Genomic DNA, 16,499 nt, shown 5'->3' on the forward strand with positions numbered 1-16,499 from the left:
CTAAAAATCATAATCATAATCATAATGAAAGCAGACTGATCAGTGCCATCACAGCGGGCCTGCCCAGGCCTTAGCCTGTGCTTGGGCACCTGGGACACAGATGCTGACGTCACTGTCCTGGACCTCAGGAGCTCACTGGCACTTCAGGGTGATGGCAGGCATTGGGGGCGAGGGGTGGGGGGGAGAGAGAGCATTCCAGTTGCTTTATCTCCAATAAAGACTTGTCAGGGACAAATCCAGGTGTCTCTTTGGGGAGAAGAGTAGTTCAGTTTGGCTGGCGTTCAAGGTGGGTGTTAGGAAGCAGAGGAAGACATCAGGCACCTTGACAAGATGCCAGCCCTTGGACAAATCTCTCAAGCTCGGTGAGGACCAGCAGGTCCGATGACACTTGGCGCGCAGGGCCTGCTGGTCCCGGGCTCGGGGAGGAGTCGGGCGGGGACGCTGGAGCCGCAGAGCACCAGGGGCCGGAGTGGGGCGCGGGCGGGAGGCGCCTTTCCCCGGCCCCGGAACCTTGTGCGCGCGGAACCTCGCTGCCGGAGTGCGGCCGCGGCGGACCCGGAGGGCGATGGAGCGGGCGCGCGGGTCGCGGGCCGAGGCCGACGCGCCCGAGGAGGCGGAGGAGGAGAAGGTGGGGGCGGCCATGGCTGCCGCGGTGGCGGCGACGGGTGGCGCGGGCCCGGCGGTCCTGCAGGTGGCCGGCCTCTACCGCGGCCTGTGCGCGGTGCGCAGCCGCGCCCTGGGCCTGGGGCTGGTGTCCCCCGCGCAGCTGCGCGTGTTCCCGGTGCGCCGCGGCTCCGGCCGCCCCGCGGGGGGCGCTGACGGCAGCGGGGTCGAGGCCGAGCTCGAGGCCAATCCCTTCTACGACCGCTACCGCGACAAGATCCAGCAGCTGCGCAGGTGCGGGCCGGCGACGGGCGGGAGGAGGGCGGCGCGTGGCCCGCGCTTCTGATGTGTCTGTATCTGGCATCCTCAGTCCCTCTGGCAGCCCTACCAGGGGACCACTGGTACTGTTCCCACTCTGCAGATGGGTGTCTAGGCTCAGAGAGGCTGCGTCACTTGCCTAAGATCACACAGCTAGTGTGAGAGCCGAAGAGGCTGCGAAGCACCACTTGTCGTTCTGCTTTAGTTCTCAAGACGCTGAGGTCGACTCTCATGACAGACCTCAAGAGGTGACATCTTGAGATGGCCTGTCCTCACTATCGAAGTGGGAACATGGAGCCTTCCAGAGAAGGGACCTGACTTGCTCAAGGTCACATATCGAGTCAGCTGAAGCCTGGCCTAGAATTTGGGTTCCCAGGCTCCTAGCTGAGAACTCTGACTGCAAGGCAGCAGGGCATCAAAGATTAAGAGCGTCACTCTTGGCTCTCTGTCGCATCCTGTCTTTAAGATGAGGAAACGCAGGACCAGAGCAGGTAAAAGGCCTGCCAGAGGTCACACAGCTGGTTGGTATTTGTCTGACTTGGAATCCAGGGCTCTTAATGCTACCCTTCACCTTCCAGAGGGAAAAACCTGGAGATGAGAGGGGATTGAGGTGAGTATAAGGAGGCCATGGAGGGCCCAAAGAGTTCAGCTGGGAAGAGCTAAGGGAGATCAGAAGTGAAAATTAAAGGGGCTTGGCAGAGAATCTGACCGGCTGGGCCAGGCAGGCAGTTGTCTAATGAAAGGCAACCTAAGACTGATTCTGCAACGTTTTTACTTTCTGTCTCAGCTCTACTTTTACAGCCTTCGTTTACTGGTTCATCTTCACCTAGACTACTTTAGTCATCCTCTAACTCAGCTGCCGCACTTCCAGGCTTGGCCCCCTCCACCCCCAGTCGGTCTGGCTGCTGCTATAGTGATCTTTCTTGGAAAGAATAACAGAATAGATGAATGAGTCTTTTTGCTCTCCTTCCGACAGTATGCAGATGCACGCAAGTATTTGTCATCTTAAAACTTTTTCTGGACCCAAACATTCTTCTTTAGCTGCTTCTCCCTGATCCCTTTCACAGACAAGCATCTCAGAAGAGTGGTCTGTTCACACTCTGCACACTTCACAGCTCCCACTGATGCTTGTTCATGAACAAATGAGTGAATGCTTTTACTTTCCTTCTTCACTAGATCATGCCTGTCAATGTTTACACATACTGCTGCCCCCTGAACACTGGCTTTGCAGGGCAGCCCGGACGTCGGATAATGTCCGTACCTTTAGTGTTCCGTACAAGGCCCTCATGCTCTAGTACTTGCCAGTCTCCCTAGCTTCATGGACAGCAAAACTTCTTTGTGCGCCATGGTCTAGCACCAAGGAATAAAGGACTGATGTCGGGGGCAGGTGTTCCAGGTAAAGGGAGCAGCAGCATAAACAAAAATACAGAGGTGTGACACCACCTCAACCATTTGAGAATATTTGAGCAAATTTTCATTCTAATCCTAGCTCTCTAAAGTACTTATTTACATGGCTTTTGGTCCCTCTAGGCAGTAAGCTCCTTGAGGTAGGGACTCATTTCTGTGTCCCCAGAGCCTAGCAAGTTAACCAACAGGCAAGAAACAAGTCAAGTTTGTTGAATGAGTGAAAAGGAGAGACAATGGGATAGGTCCTAGAAGTTGAGTGAGATGAGAGGGCAGACTGTGTGGCCACAAGAAGGAAAAGAATGCGAGGTAGAGGAAAAGGGAGACGCGAAATGAAAGCTGGGCCACAAAAGGATCCGTTGAGCCTGGGACAAGTTAAGGAAAGAAGGAACGGGGACCAAACAGGGAGGTTGTCCTGAGATGTTTTCGAAGGAATTACTGTCCTAACTGGGTAGTGCTGGGCCGTCCTCCCTGAAGCCTGGGCTCTTGAAGCACCAGCTAAAAGTCAAGAGTGAATCAACAGCAGAGCAAGGCTGTGTGCTCTGCAGACCTCATTCTAGTCGGGTGTCTGGGTTTTTGCACCACACTCTGCACTGGGGAGCTGGGAGGACCTGCTCTAGTTTAGGCCCACTGTATCTAGAGTGTGCACAAATCAGCCGAGTCCACAGGTTCACAGATCACATGTGTATGAAGAGATGAGAAACTTAGGAGGTGACCTAAGAGCAGTGTTCAGATACTCCTAAAAAGAATTGGACATTTTCTCTTATTCCTGGGGCAGTGAGGGGTGGGTGGGTGAAAGGTACCAAGAGATTGACTTGGAGTGGTTTGGGGGTGGGGAGGTTGTTTGGCCGCACCCAGAGCATATGGAAGTTCTGGGACCAAGGATCAAACCAGAGCCACAGCAGTGACCATGCCAGATCCTTACCCCGCTCAGCCACGAGGGAACTCCTCAGAATGTTTTAATAATGAAAGATGCCTAAGGTGGGAGTTCATGGGGCTCCGCTACATAGGCCACCCCTTGCCTCTCCATCCTCTCACAGCACAGGCCTAGGTGCAGGTGTTAGCACTGGCAGCACTGACCTTGGTCCTGAGACGTGCAGCCCTGGCCAGGCAGGTTCCACACCCTACCAAGCGGGACTCCTGGTGCAATTCTTCCTTGAGGAGGAGCTGGCCAACTCTGGAGGGAGAAGGATCTGCCCAAGTACACGGCAGTGAAGGGGATGGCGTTTCAGTCACTATCAAAAGGAGTTTTGTGGCAGAGGAGTTCCCTGCAGTGCCTTGACCGGGAAGGACTCCATCTGAGGTTTGACCAAGATGTCCTTGGTTCTGCAACCTCACCCGTGACACTACAGCTCCCACGGCCCAGGATTTGGGGTCCCTGGGTGACATCTTCACCAAAGTGTGCATAGCCAAACATTGTCAGCTACATACCCTGAAGAATTCTTAACAGATGGCAGCCCCAAACTGGGCTTCCGGGCTGAAAACCAGCCCCATTTTGACATAAAGGACAAATTCTAATATTCCATCAACAGAAGTAGGTTCTTTGGAGAGAGAGTCAGAGAGAACTCAGGTGTTAAATCTGCAGAATGGGCTGCCCAAAGCCTCTGAATCTGCGGGATCTAAATGAACAGAGCTTTATTCTGTGGGAACATTTCTTCTGGTGGGAGAGGCAGGGGAGATGTCTAAGAACTAGATGTGTTCCGGTAAAAGCTTGACACCTGGGATTCCTATCTGAGGAGGTGACCGAGCAAGATGACCACAAAGTACCCTTTCCATCTTAAGGATTCAAATTCCAAGTACCCAGAGTGTTAAGTACCTGAGGGACCAAGCCCTGTGTCACCTTAGGGAACATCCTGCAGGAGAAAGATGTTAAACAGGCCCCTAGAGGATTAATAACAATTGAGTGAGTAGATTCCTTTGCCACTTTCCTGATTTGTATGCGAGTGATCGGGCCTAACTAAATGAAGACTCTTTCAGCCTCTGAATGTCTCTGTCCTCTCTCTGTGGAAGTGGAACATAGTGCTTTGTTATTTCAAAATCCAGAAAGGCCCAGGTGGTCTAACCTTTGGTTTATGTTTGATCAGGTCTGACCCAGTTGCTTTTGAGTCCCGACTGGAGAAGCGCAGTGAGTTTCGGAAGCAGCCAGTGGGGCACTCCAAGCAAGGCGACTTTATCAAATGCGTGGAAGAGAAGGTAGCACCTGCCCCCTTCTGTGTTGTTGGCTTACCAGTGCTTTAAACCCCCACTCCTGACCCTCATTTGGGGAGTAGGGTCATTGAGGGGTCAGCTGGAAAAACTGAACACAGACTCCCTCTACTCAGCTCAGGCTCTGTCCATAAATGGTGTTCTGCTTTTTCTGGTGAGGTACCATGGTCGTGGTGGAGATGGAAGGGGGTAAAAGAGTAGCCTCTGCCCCCAGAGGGTATGGTTGGGTGGGCAAGGCAAGGCACACGGGAGAGTGGGCTGTAGGGATCAGGGAAGAAATACGTATTTGCTAAATACGTATTTGCTCTTCTCATCCTTAGACAAGAATCGGAGCTACAGAAAAGCATGTTGAAAGCTCCCTGTCTGCAGGTTTTGTATCCACCGATTCCGAATCTATGATTCAACCAGCCATAGGTAGAAAATATTCAGGAAAAAAACTCTAGAAAGTTCCAAAAAACAAAACTCGAGTTTGCCACTTGCAGGCAGCTCTTTACATAGCATTTATTTTATTTACAACTATTTACATTGTATTAGGTGTTTTAAGTAATCTAGAGATGATTTAAAAAGTATAAAGGAAGATGTATGTAGGGTATATGCGAATACTCCACCGTCTTATTTAAGAGACTTGAGCACCCACAGGGTCTTCAGGGGCCTGGAACCAATCCCTCACTGCTACTGAGGGACCACTACATAGGAAAATTAATCGAATGCAGTACTTCTCAAACTTTTTGACCATGACCCATAGTAACAAATACATCTTACACTGCAATTCATTACACACATATGTATATGATTATAACTGAAACAAAATTTTTACAAAACAATGCTTACTTTCACATGCAGTGTGCTCTTATATAATTTTCTTTCTTTTCTTTTCTTTCTTTTTTTTTTTTTTTTTTGGTCTTTTTAGGGCCACACCAGAGGCATATGAAGGTTCCCAGGCTAGGGATCAAATTGGAGCTATAGCTGATGGCCTACACCACAGCCACAACCACGCCAGATTCAAGCCGTGTCTGTGACCTACACCGCAGCTCATGACAACACCGGATCCTTAACTCACTGAGCAAGGCCAGGAATCAAACCCCCACCCTCACAGAACTAGTCGGGTTCGTTAACCACTGAGCCACGACAGGAACTCCTAATATTCACCTTTAAAAATCTTTGGGAAAAAAAAACAGGAGTTCCCGTCGTGGCGCAGTGGTTAACGAATCCGACTAGGAACCATGAGGTTGCAGGTTCGGTCCCTGCCTTTGCTCAGTGGGTTAACGATCCGGCGTTGCCGTGAGCTGTGGTGTAGGTTGCAGACACGGCTCGGATCCCGCGTTGCTGTGGCTCTGGCGTAGGCCTGTGGCTACAGCTCCGATTCAACCCCTAGCCTGGGAACCTCCATATGCCGGGGGAGCGGCCCAAGAAAATAGCAAAAAAAATTAAAAAAATTAAAAAAAAATAAAAATCTTTGACCACAATCTACTGAATTGATTTCACAACCTGTGATTCAAAAAATACTAATCTGGCGGTTCACAGAATGGAATGGGAGAAGCCAAAGCCAGAGAGAACATATCCAGGTGTGGGCTGCATGGGCCTGAAACAAGGTAGTTACAGTGGAAAATTGGGATTCTGCATTGTAAAATGAGGTATTTATTTTTCTTGGAAAATAACTTTTTTGCATTAGGTATCCTGAATTTTAGGAGAATCTACTCAGTCTCTTAATAACTGGTTGAGTTGGAATAAGAACGGTCAGTGGGTTAATCATTACAAAGGAGGGGAGCAGATTCAACCTCCTGTGAAAAACACAGTTTACAACTTTATATGAACAAACAACTCCCTACTACAAATGTTTTATCAAATGTAATTTCCTATAACAAACATTTATTGTGTCAAAATTATAAGTCAATAGCTATTGAAAATATTATTGTATCATAAACTTTCAATATTTTATGGGAAAACTTTTTGCCCCTTTTTGTTACAAGACTTAGAAATACAGCTTTATGATGACAAGATGCAGAATAAGTGGAGATTAAATTATGGCAGCTCTTCGGTAAATATTCATTTAACTGTCTTTCTTATTTAGCTAGAGGGAGGCTCATGGCTCCCTTCCCAAAGCCTTCTCTTTGAGTCACTGGTTCCCCACCACATGACACCCAGCACCCCCTTTTTATAGTAAATTGTATTTAACTCTCCCTACTCTACCCTGAAATGAAACATAGACGATATAACCCACCTACGCATACAACTTCAAGGGGGGAAATAAATATAACGCCCTAACTGTAGTAAAGTATTTTTAAAAGAAAGTACAGATTTTTTGTTTGTCTGTTTGTTTAGAGCCACACCTGCGACATATGAAAGTTCCAGGCTACAGGTTGAGTTGGAGCTGCAGCTGCCAGCCTATGCCACAGCCATAGCAATGCCAGATCTGAGCCACATCTGTGACCTACACAGCAGCTCACAATGCACGTCCTTTAACCCACTGAGCAAGGCCAGGGATCGAACCCGAATCCTCATGGATACTAGTCGCATTCATTACCGCTAAGCCACAGCAGGAACTCCCTAAAGTACAGATTTCAGTATGCAGGCTCTTGGGCACAACTCTGGTGTGAGGCCTAATACAGTCCTCAGGGTCTTTCACCTGTGGGCAAAATCTCCATGAATTCATAAGCAGCCAGTGCTAACCGGTGCAGGGTGTCGTGCTGGTAGTTATTAAAACTCCTAAACCGTAAACAGTGTTGTTATCAGTGACCCACAGGAAATTCCATGATGTACAATCCTCTCTCAAGTTGTAGACTAGTTGCATTTCTGAAAAATTCAGTATTTACAAAAATCATGTTTAAAAAAAAGAAAGAGGAAGGAAGGCAGGCAAAACAAAGTTAGAGCCTAGGCCCAGATAATTGTAAAAAGGTTTTTCTCTTACAGGGATGTCTGGCTAGACATTGAAAAGCTGTACAAGATAAGGGAAGAGTCTTCGTTATGTAGAACTCTTCTGCAAAACTGCAGCTCATTTGGCCCCACTGCCCCCCATACATGCAGGTGTCACCATCCAGTCAATTACTGTGATAACAAAAAACCCAAACAAACACCCATAGATTTCCAAAGCAACTGTAGGAGAGTAGTAAAATACCCGTTTAAGTGCTTTATTAACTTGTTGTGGATTAACATGCAGTTTCAACTATCATTTTAATTATGTCATTTCAGTGGTTCAAAAGGCCACTATTTTTTAACATTTTAACATCTTCAAAATTATCTTAAAGTTGATGTGACGTGAAAGTACTGTGTTATTTAATCAACATCACTTTCTGATACATAAAATAATCATGCTTAAGATCGGTATTATCTTAGGAGTGCCCGTCGTGGCGCAGTGGTTAACGAATCCGACTAGGAACCATGAGGTTGCAGGTTCAGTCCCTGCCCTTGCTCAGTGGGTTAACGATCCGGCGTTGCCGTGAGCTGTGGTGTAGGTTGCAGACGCGGCTCGGATCCCGCGTTGCTGTGGCTCTGGCGTAGGCTGGTGGCTACAGCTCCGATTCAACCCCTAGCCTGGGAACCTCCATATGCCGCGGGAGCGGCCCACGAAATAGCAACAACAACAAAAGACAAAAAAAAAAAAAAAAAAGATTGAGTACTAGAAAAGACTCATCACTCTGCTGAGGCTGCCTGCCTTCAGGAGTGCCGCCACAGATAAGAAGCAGCTTGGAAAATACATCTTTCCATTTTCACCTCCTCTGTGGCTCACAGGGAAGCAGAGCACAAGAAACCCGAGCAGGCTCGTCCTGGAAAGGATCCCATCATCCAGAATGGCAGGGATAGAATGGACTCACTATTCGGATGGTGGTTCCTGACAGAACTGCTTTCTCATCTCTGTCTCAGAATCAGTGGAAGAAAAGTCTCACAAACAGTAACTCTTAGAACAGTATGTGCAGTTACTATATAGAGTGGAGAGAAGTTACTTAGGTACAACATTACTGAATGAGGTATCCTCACCTAGGGACGGTGGCTTTTTTCTTAAAAGTATAAGGTAACATCCTGTTCCATGGTATATTTCAGACAAACACCCTGGGGAAACAGCCTAAGAGCAGAGGATTCACCAAGGACAAGGTAGGCTTCTAATTTAATATTCTGATCTGAAGTCATGGGGAGCCTCTATGATAAGAGGCTGCAAGTTTCAGCATATTTACTGTGGTTCAGTGAGTCTGCGGTTTTCTAGCCATGGAGATGAGAAATACGTTTTGTTGAAGAAGAGTCGATTAACAAAGTTGTGATCATTTCTGCTGCATATTTCTGTGAATTTTTGTTACGATTCTGTTGTGACTTTGATAGGATTCCTAGCATAGGATGGGCCCTGGGGGTGCTAGAGGAAGTGTGAAGGAAATATAGTGATACCTTTCCTTTCTATAGGACGTAGTTTTGAAAACTCAAATAAAAACGTGTTTCTGCTGGAGTTCGCTTGTAGCAGTGGGTAAAGGATCCGGCATTTTCACCGCAGCGGCTTGGGTTGCTGCTGTGGCCTGGGTTCAGTCCCTGGCCCAGGAACTTTAACATGCTGTGGGTACAGCCAAAAATAAACCTCAAAACATGTTTACTCATTTTTTTTTTAATTTTTAATTTTTTTGCTTTTTAGGGCTGCACCCACAGCATATGGAGGTTCCCAGGCGAGGGGTCAAATCAGAGTTGTAGCTGTCGGCCTACACAACAGGCAAAGCAGCTTGGGATCTGAGCCACATCGTCAATCTACACCACAGCTCACAGCAACGCCAGATCCTTCACCCACTGAGTGAGGGCAGGGATCAAACCCGCATCCTCATGCTTGCTAGTCAGGTTTGCTAACCACTGAGCCACAACGGGAACTCCTACTCTGTCATTTAATTTACAGATAAGGAGCCGCTTCTGGTAGAATGGCAGTTAAATTAAAGGTAGCAACCAAACTTTCTCCTCTGACCAGCTGCAAAGCACTGCAGTGCTTATGAAGTGAGTGTGAAACATTTGAGAGTGGCTATGGATAACTCCCTGGACGTAGAACTGTGAAAATCTGCCCGGCCCGGGGCTCCCCTCTCTGAGCATGCGAGTTTTCTTAAACTCATTCTCCGATTATTGAAGATCTGCTTTACTCTCCTGACTGGTTGCTTCCCACATGGCTTTCAGATAGACTTAAACTGTGTTTTGTTTTTGTTTTGTTTTTTGTCTTTTTGCCTTTTCTAGGGCCGCTTCCATAGCATATGGAGATTCCCAGGCTAGGGGTCTAATTGGAGCTGTAGCCACCGGCCTACGCCAGAGCCACAGCAACGCGGGATCCGAGCTGCGTCTGCAACCTCCACCACAGCTCACAGCAACGCCGGATCCTTAACCCACTGAGCAAGGACAGGGACCGAACTGCAACCTCATGATTCCTAGTCGGATTCGTTAACCACTGCGCCACGACGGGAACTCCAACTGTGTTTTGTTTTGTTTTGTTTTAATTGTTGGTGTTAATTGCCATTTATTTTCTCTTTCAGACTCTCAGTTCAATCTTTAACATTGAGATGGTGAAAGACAAAACTGCAGAAGAAATAAAACAGGTAATGAATGAAAGTAAGTTGCGTACTTTATCAAATGTGTGCCCTGTGAACCAGATCTGAAAGTAGAAGGGAGTACACATTTCCTGGCAGCTCTGTCTAGTCAAAATGAAAGGCAGTTGTTGGAAGCAAAAATGATGAATTACATGAAAACTAGTGAGTAAGAAAATTTATTCTTCTTGGTCTCCGTCCTGTGTATCTAATAAACTCACATTTCTCCTTTCTTTTCATTCCTATTGTCCACATCTTATTTTAAATCATCGCTATTCTATTCCTGGATTGCTGTATTACCTTTCTTTCTTTCTTTTTAATTTTTAAAAATTTTGTCTATACCTTTGGCATGTGGAAGTTCCCAGACCAGGAATCAAACCGTGTCAAAGCAGTGAGCCAGACTGCTGCAGTGACAATGCTGGATCCTGAGCCCGCTGCACCACAAGAGAACGTAGGTGCTACCTTTCTGAATAGGTTTCCTGCTCTCATTTCTGCCACTCCCATTCCCCTATCATATCCTTACCAGTTCAATTCTGAAAGTTCTACTTTGCATGGTGTATCGGAGAACACCAATACTCCAAGTTCCCTTTGTGGCTTGGAGTTCCCTTTGTGGCTCATCGGGTTAAGAACCTAACTAGTATCCATGAGGATGTGGGTCCAATCCCTGGTCTCGCTCAGTGGGTTAAGGATCTGGCATTGCCACAAGCTGCGGTGTAGGTCACAGATGCAGCTTGGATCCATCGTTGCTGTGGCTGTGGTGTAGGCCTGCAGCTGCAGCTCCAGTTCGACCCCTTGGCCTGGTACGTCCATATTCTTTGGGTGTAGCCCTAAAAAGCAAAAAAAAAAAAAAAAAAAAAAGAACACAGGCTATGCTGCCAGTTTTAAGTCCTAGCTCTACAGCTTGCTAGGCGAATGACTTCGATAAGTTAGTTAACCTCTCTGGACCTCAGATTCCCTTTACAGTGGCCATAATGATAATCCTTACTTACCTCATAGAGGTGTTTGGGGAATTAAATGAGTTACTATTTGTAAGGTGCTTGCAACAGTGCATAGCACAGAGTAAGTGCTAGGTTTGTGTTTTTAAATAAATGAATAAAAATAACTATTATGTTAGTAACCTGCTCTCAAACGTGCAGTGACTTCCCACATCCCTTTGCTTGACGTTTAGGGTCCGCCGTCATTGCAGGACCTTTTGCAGGAGGCTTCCTGGACACCTCCTCCAAAGCACTCATGATCTATCCTGCTTGTTTGGTTATTCCATATACCTTGATTTGTATGGCCATTTACATTTTCACATCTGATTCTTTGCTCTCTAATTAGAATATAATAAGCTATTTATTGGCATTTATTTTAGGTGTATTGATAGAATCGAAATAGTTAAAAAAAAAAAAAGGCAGTATACTCTCCATCAGCTACTGAGTACTTTATGTGCATTCTATTATTATATGCTCATGACTCCCTTCTAAAGTAGATGCTATTATTCCCAGTTTACAACTGAGGAAACTAACTTAAAGAGATTAAGTAATTTAGTGGTAGAGCTAGGACTCAAACCCATGTCTGTCTGACTCTGCATCATATTCCCGTACAGGAAGTTGGGCCATTTAAGGTTGTTAGCAGTTGCCTTATATATTGTGGTGAACCTGTGTTGGGCCAGTTTCTCTGGGTTTCCTTTAGGAAACCATTCATTCATTTCGTCAAGTATTTTTGTTTCTTGGCTATACCTACAGCGTGTGAAAGTTTCCCAGGTCAGGGATCAACCCTGCGCCACAGTTGCAGCCTGCACCACAGCTGTGGCAACGCCAGATCCTTAACCTGCTGCACCACATGGGACCTTCCTCATCAAGCATTTATTAAACGCTAGCATCTATGCCAGATGTAGAAATGAGTGAGAGAATCCGCTACTCTCAAAGAGCTTTAGCTTGGTGGAAATATAGACACAGAAACAAAACCAAAAAAAGGAACAGCACAGAGTTCCAACTTCTGTTACTAAAGGCTTACTGCAGAATCTCCAGGAGACTTCAAACTGCCTTAAGGAAGAAATGCGAATAGAAAGTGGACACCAAGCATGTCCTTCAGGGGAGAGAGAAGCCAGGCCCAGGAGGTCTGATCATCACATGACAAATATCTTTTAGACCTGTGTTTTTAGATACAAGTTTGTATTCATTAAAATAGTCATGAGGGAGTTCCCGTCGTGGCACAGTGGTTAACGAATCCGACTAGGAACCATGAGGTTGCGGGTTCCATCCCTGCCCTTGCTCAGTGGGTTAACAAATAAATAAATTAATTAATTAATTTAATTAAATAGTCGTGAGTCACTAAGGCCAACTATGTTAGGAAATGAAATGTCTTTCAGTCTTACAAATTTCAGGATTGATTCATAAACTACTAAAATAAATTAAATACACATAAGCAGGATATGCTGTCCTTAAAATGAGGAGACAGTGTTTTGTTTTGTTTTTTCTTTTTTGGCCACCCCCGGCATATGAAGTTCCAGGCCAGGGATCAGATCTGAGTCCCAATCTCAACTTGACCCACAGCTGTGAAAACACTGGATCTGGAACCCACTGGACTGGGCTGGGGATTGAAGCTTCTTCCCAGCACTCTCAAGATGCTGCTGATCCCGCCACAGGGGGAACTCCAAGGAGAGAGTGTTTTGACATGCAAAAAAAAAAAAGGCAGAGCAACCTTAGGCTGCCCAGAGAGTGATTTGGCCGGTTCCTAGGAGATTATAGTCCTTCTGTGCTTTGTGTTGGTGAGATCACACTTTGATTAGTATCTTCACAGTATCTTGAAGTATCTTGTGGACCCACATTTTAATGGGAATGTTGACAAAACAGCAGCTCTAAAGGAGGGTGACCCATTCTTCCACACCAGCTCGCTCAGGTGACACATTGGCTATGATGCCTTCTCCAACTTCTGTGTTTTTGCTAATGCTTGTCATTCTTTGCTTAGAGTATGTCCCTTATCTTCTGTCCTACCTGTTTATCTTCCCAGACTCCCCCTCACCTGACTAACTCCTGATCAATCTTCAGGATGCAGCTCAGGTGCCCCCTTCTTCTGGCACTTTTTCCCTTACTTGGGTTAAGTGCCTCTTCGTGGCTCTCAGAGCACCTTGGCTTTGGTTGCACTGTAATGCTGTTGTGCTAAGCACGAGCACAATTTCAAAGAGTCTTCACAATAATCCTCTGAGGTTGGTACTATTACTGTTTTATTGTTGATTATATTGATGTTATTTAGTGACTTTGAGTAATTTGCCCAAAGTAGCATATTCAGCAGATGATAGGAGCTGGGATTTGTACCTAGATCTGCCTGACTTTAGACTCTGGATTCTGAGTGGTTGATGTCTGACTCTGAGAAGGCTCGAAGTTGTCTAGGCAGAAGGGTTTGGGGAGAGAAGAGAGAAAATGTTTTTTAAAAAAAGAGTCTTTTACACACAAAGCACATCTTGGGAGAAATGATTAACAAGGTCGCAGAATCCATTTCTCTGACAGAAATTTGTTATTAAGAGTTACAGTTTAATCATCTAGAAGAGTAGGTGGTATTAAATCTTTTCTGTAATCATGTACTGGTAATAAAAGTATTACGTTGGGTTTTCCTCCCTGTTATCAAATAGCATATTACTCTGAGCAGTGAAAGCTGTCACCACTTCTTGGTGCAGGTTGAAAAGATTACTGATGTGTCACAGACACCCTCTCTTTTTTGTACAGATTTGGCAGCAGTATTTTGCAGCAAAAGATACAGTCTACGCAGTTATTCCTGTAAGTAGTTTGAAGGGGAAATTGAAAGTGTTATAGCATGAAGGTCAAGGCTCTAACCTTAGCAGGCAGTTGCCTTTACTTTTTCTATGTTTATTGCCTCTTGAGAACTTACATTTATAGCTCTGAGGGTTTTTATTATGCCCTGAGCACCAAAGATTGGAAGCTCCATATGGTGTATTTATGGCTCCTGTTTTTCCTCTTCCTGGTATAGAAATGTCTCTTTGAGTCAAGTCTCTGACAAGGGAGCATGGTGTAAGTTTATATTGCTGAGCAATTTTCAAATGTCTGTATTTCTTTTTGGTGTTTTCCAACGAAGCTGTTAGGATTTAGGATAGGGCCTCTGGCATAGCTTTCTTCCCTTCCTATCGACAAGTGACCTATATCTGAACTGACGTGGAGCTTCCTGCTAGTCTTTTGCTGGCATTTCTCCTTAGCAGGTGACATTTTGTCATTGTTGTCATGTATTTTTTCCCTTCTCAAAATTGCTGTCTTGGAGTTAGGCAGGGCGACAGCTTGACCATTGAGATCTCTGACCAGGAGGAAATGCTGTTGACTTCTTCTGGTGTGAGGTCCTGCTAACTTGTACCAGGAGAAAGCATTTAATGCACTGGCTTACCAGCTAGTTCTTTAATTGTTCTTCTCTGAAAAGGAAGTAGCTTATTCAGTTTATATCAAGCACCCAAATATATACTGAGTCTACATGTGTAAGTTTAAGGAGGAAAATTTATAGATGGAAAAGTAAAGCCAGGCCTTTTGGGTCTTGTGAGTATTTCTCCCCCCTTTGCACATATACCCTTGCCTTTCATGGGTTCGATGGTCAAAAAAACTGTACTCTTCATAACATTTTCGATCTCTACTTCTGACTCATTGTTTAAATAGGCCTGCTTAGCTCTCCCTCACACAGATTTAGTGAGCTGATGTCTCTGGCACTTGGCAGAGTTCCTGGAAGAGTTTCTAACTTTTGGAATATAAAATCTTCACACATAATTCTGATATTGAATCGGAAAGCACACATCTGCTTTTTCCTCTCTTTCGTAAGAAAGATTTGTAATTGATGGAACTTGAGATTGTTTTAGTTGTATTGCAATTCTAGAGTTCAGTCTTGGTGAATTTAAATGTGATTATGGCCTTTTATATTTTCTTATCTCTGAATTTTATTCTTTTCTAACCTACAGAAAGAGAAATTTGACTTGATCTGGAACCGGGCTCAGTCCTGTCCAACAGTAAGTTTCTAGTGACGATATGAGGGTTGCTTATTAGTGCTGCCAGACAAGGATGTTTTTTAACCAGTCCTCTTAATACTCCATGCACTCTCCCATGTTATAGTGCTCAGTTACTTAACAAAGATGCTTGCATGTTGATTGTACTGATAAGTGAGATTTTCAGCCTTGTGGAACAATGTAGGTTTGGCCCAGAAAGTCTGTACTGTTTAGCTCTGAAAGATCTCAGCCCTTTCTGATGTGGATCTTTATCAGTGTAAGTGAATATTGGGGGTAACACCTGGAAACTTAATCTTTTCAACCTCCTTTAAGTTTCTCTCTTTTTTTTTTTTCTTTTTTTTTCCGTGGTCTTTTTAGGGCATATGGAGGTTCCCAGGCCAGGAGTCAAATCAAAGCTGTAGCCGCAGGCCTGTGCCACAGCCACAGCAATGCCAAATCCTTAACCCACTGAGCAAGGCCAGGGATTGAACCCATGTCCTCATGGATACCAATCAGGTTTGTTAACCACTGAGCCATGATAGGAACTCTCAGCAATAAAAAATTTTTTAATTTCTACTTTTCAAAAGACAGAGTTATGAAAATGAAAAGCCACAAATTGGGAGAAAAATTTTGCAAAACATGTATTAACATATATTGACCTGTACCTAGACTGTACTAGAGACTCTTAAAACTTAATAAGATGACAAGTAACCCAGTTTAAAAATGAGCAAAAGATTCAGACAATTCACCAGTGAAGTGAAGTGGTTGATAAGCACCTGATGAGATGTTTCACCTCATTAGTCATAATGAGAAAGCAAATTGAAACCACAGTGAGATACCACTAAATGACTAAAATTTGAAACACTGACTATGGCAAGTATTGGTGAGCATATAGAGCAATGGAACTCTCATATATTGCTGTAATAATTTAAAATGGTACAACCACTTTAGAAAACAGTCTGGCAGCTTCTTCAAAAGTTAAGCATATACCTGCCATATTAGCCAACCATTTTACTCCTAGATATTTTCCTAAGAGAACTGAAAGCATATGTGCACATAATGACTTCTGTTCTTGGCAGCTTTATTTGTAATAATCAAATACTGAAAAATATCCAAGTCTATTACAGGTGAATGAATAAAGAAATTGTGTATATGTATACATAAACATCGTATACATATATAACAGAATAAAATTCAGCAATAAGAAAGAATGAATTATTGGAGTTCCTGTTGTGGCGCAGTGGTTAACGAATCTGACTAGGAACCATGAGGTTGCAGGTTCGATCCCTGGCCTTGCTCAGTGGGTTAACGATCCGGTGTTGCTGTGAGCTGTGGGGTAGGTCGCAGATGCGGCTCGGGTCCCACGTTGCTGTGGCTCTGGCTCTGGCCAAAGCCGGCGGCTACAGCTCTGATTAGGTTTGCTTAGGAATGGTTGGAGGGAGGAAGGTATGAATTACAAAGGGATTTTTGGAGAAACT

At 45.1% G+C, this 16,499-nt stretch overlaps 1 protein-coding gene across 2 annotated transcripts in view; it reads left to right on the forward strand.

The window, feature by feature from the left end:
• ATPAF1 (ATP synthase mitochondrial F1 complex assembly factor 1) overlaps window positions 432–16,499 on the forward strand; it is a 28,119-nt gene continuing 12,051 nt past the window's right edge. Inside the window, exons 1-6 of one of the 2 annotated variants that reach the window (XM_003482091.4) lie at window positions 432–897; window positions 4,410–4,518; window positions 8,569–8,619; window positions 10,014–10,076; window positions 13,772–13,822; window positions 14,998–15,045. In XM_003482091.4, the coding sequence (XP_003482139.2) occupies window positions 566–897; window positions 4,410–4,518; window positions 8,569–8,619; window positions 10,014–10,076; window positions 13,772–13,822; window positions 14,998–15,045 (654 nt within the window). In that variant the 5' untranslated portion in view covers window positions 432–565. The remainder of the gene's footprint in view (window positions 898–4,409; window positions 4,519–8,568; window positions 8,620–10,013; window positions 10,077–13,771; window positions 13,823–14,997; window positions 15,046–16,499) is intronic. The other variant, XM_013999424.2, reaches the window with a different exon arrangement.

This window comes from Sus scrofa, chromosome 6 (assembly GCF_000003025.6).
Source record: "Sus scrofa isolate TJ Tabasco breed Duroc chromosome 6, Sscrofa11.1, whole genome shotgun sequence".
In the NCBI taxonomy this organism is placed as follows: domain Eukaryota; kingdom Metazoa; phylum Chordata; class Mammalia; order Artiodactyla; family Suidae; genus Sus; species Sus scrofa.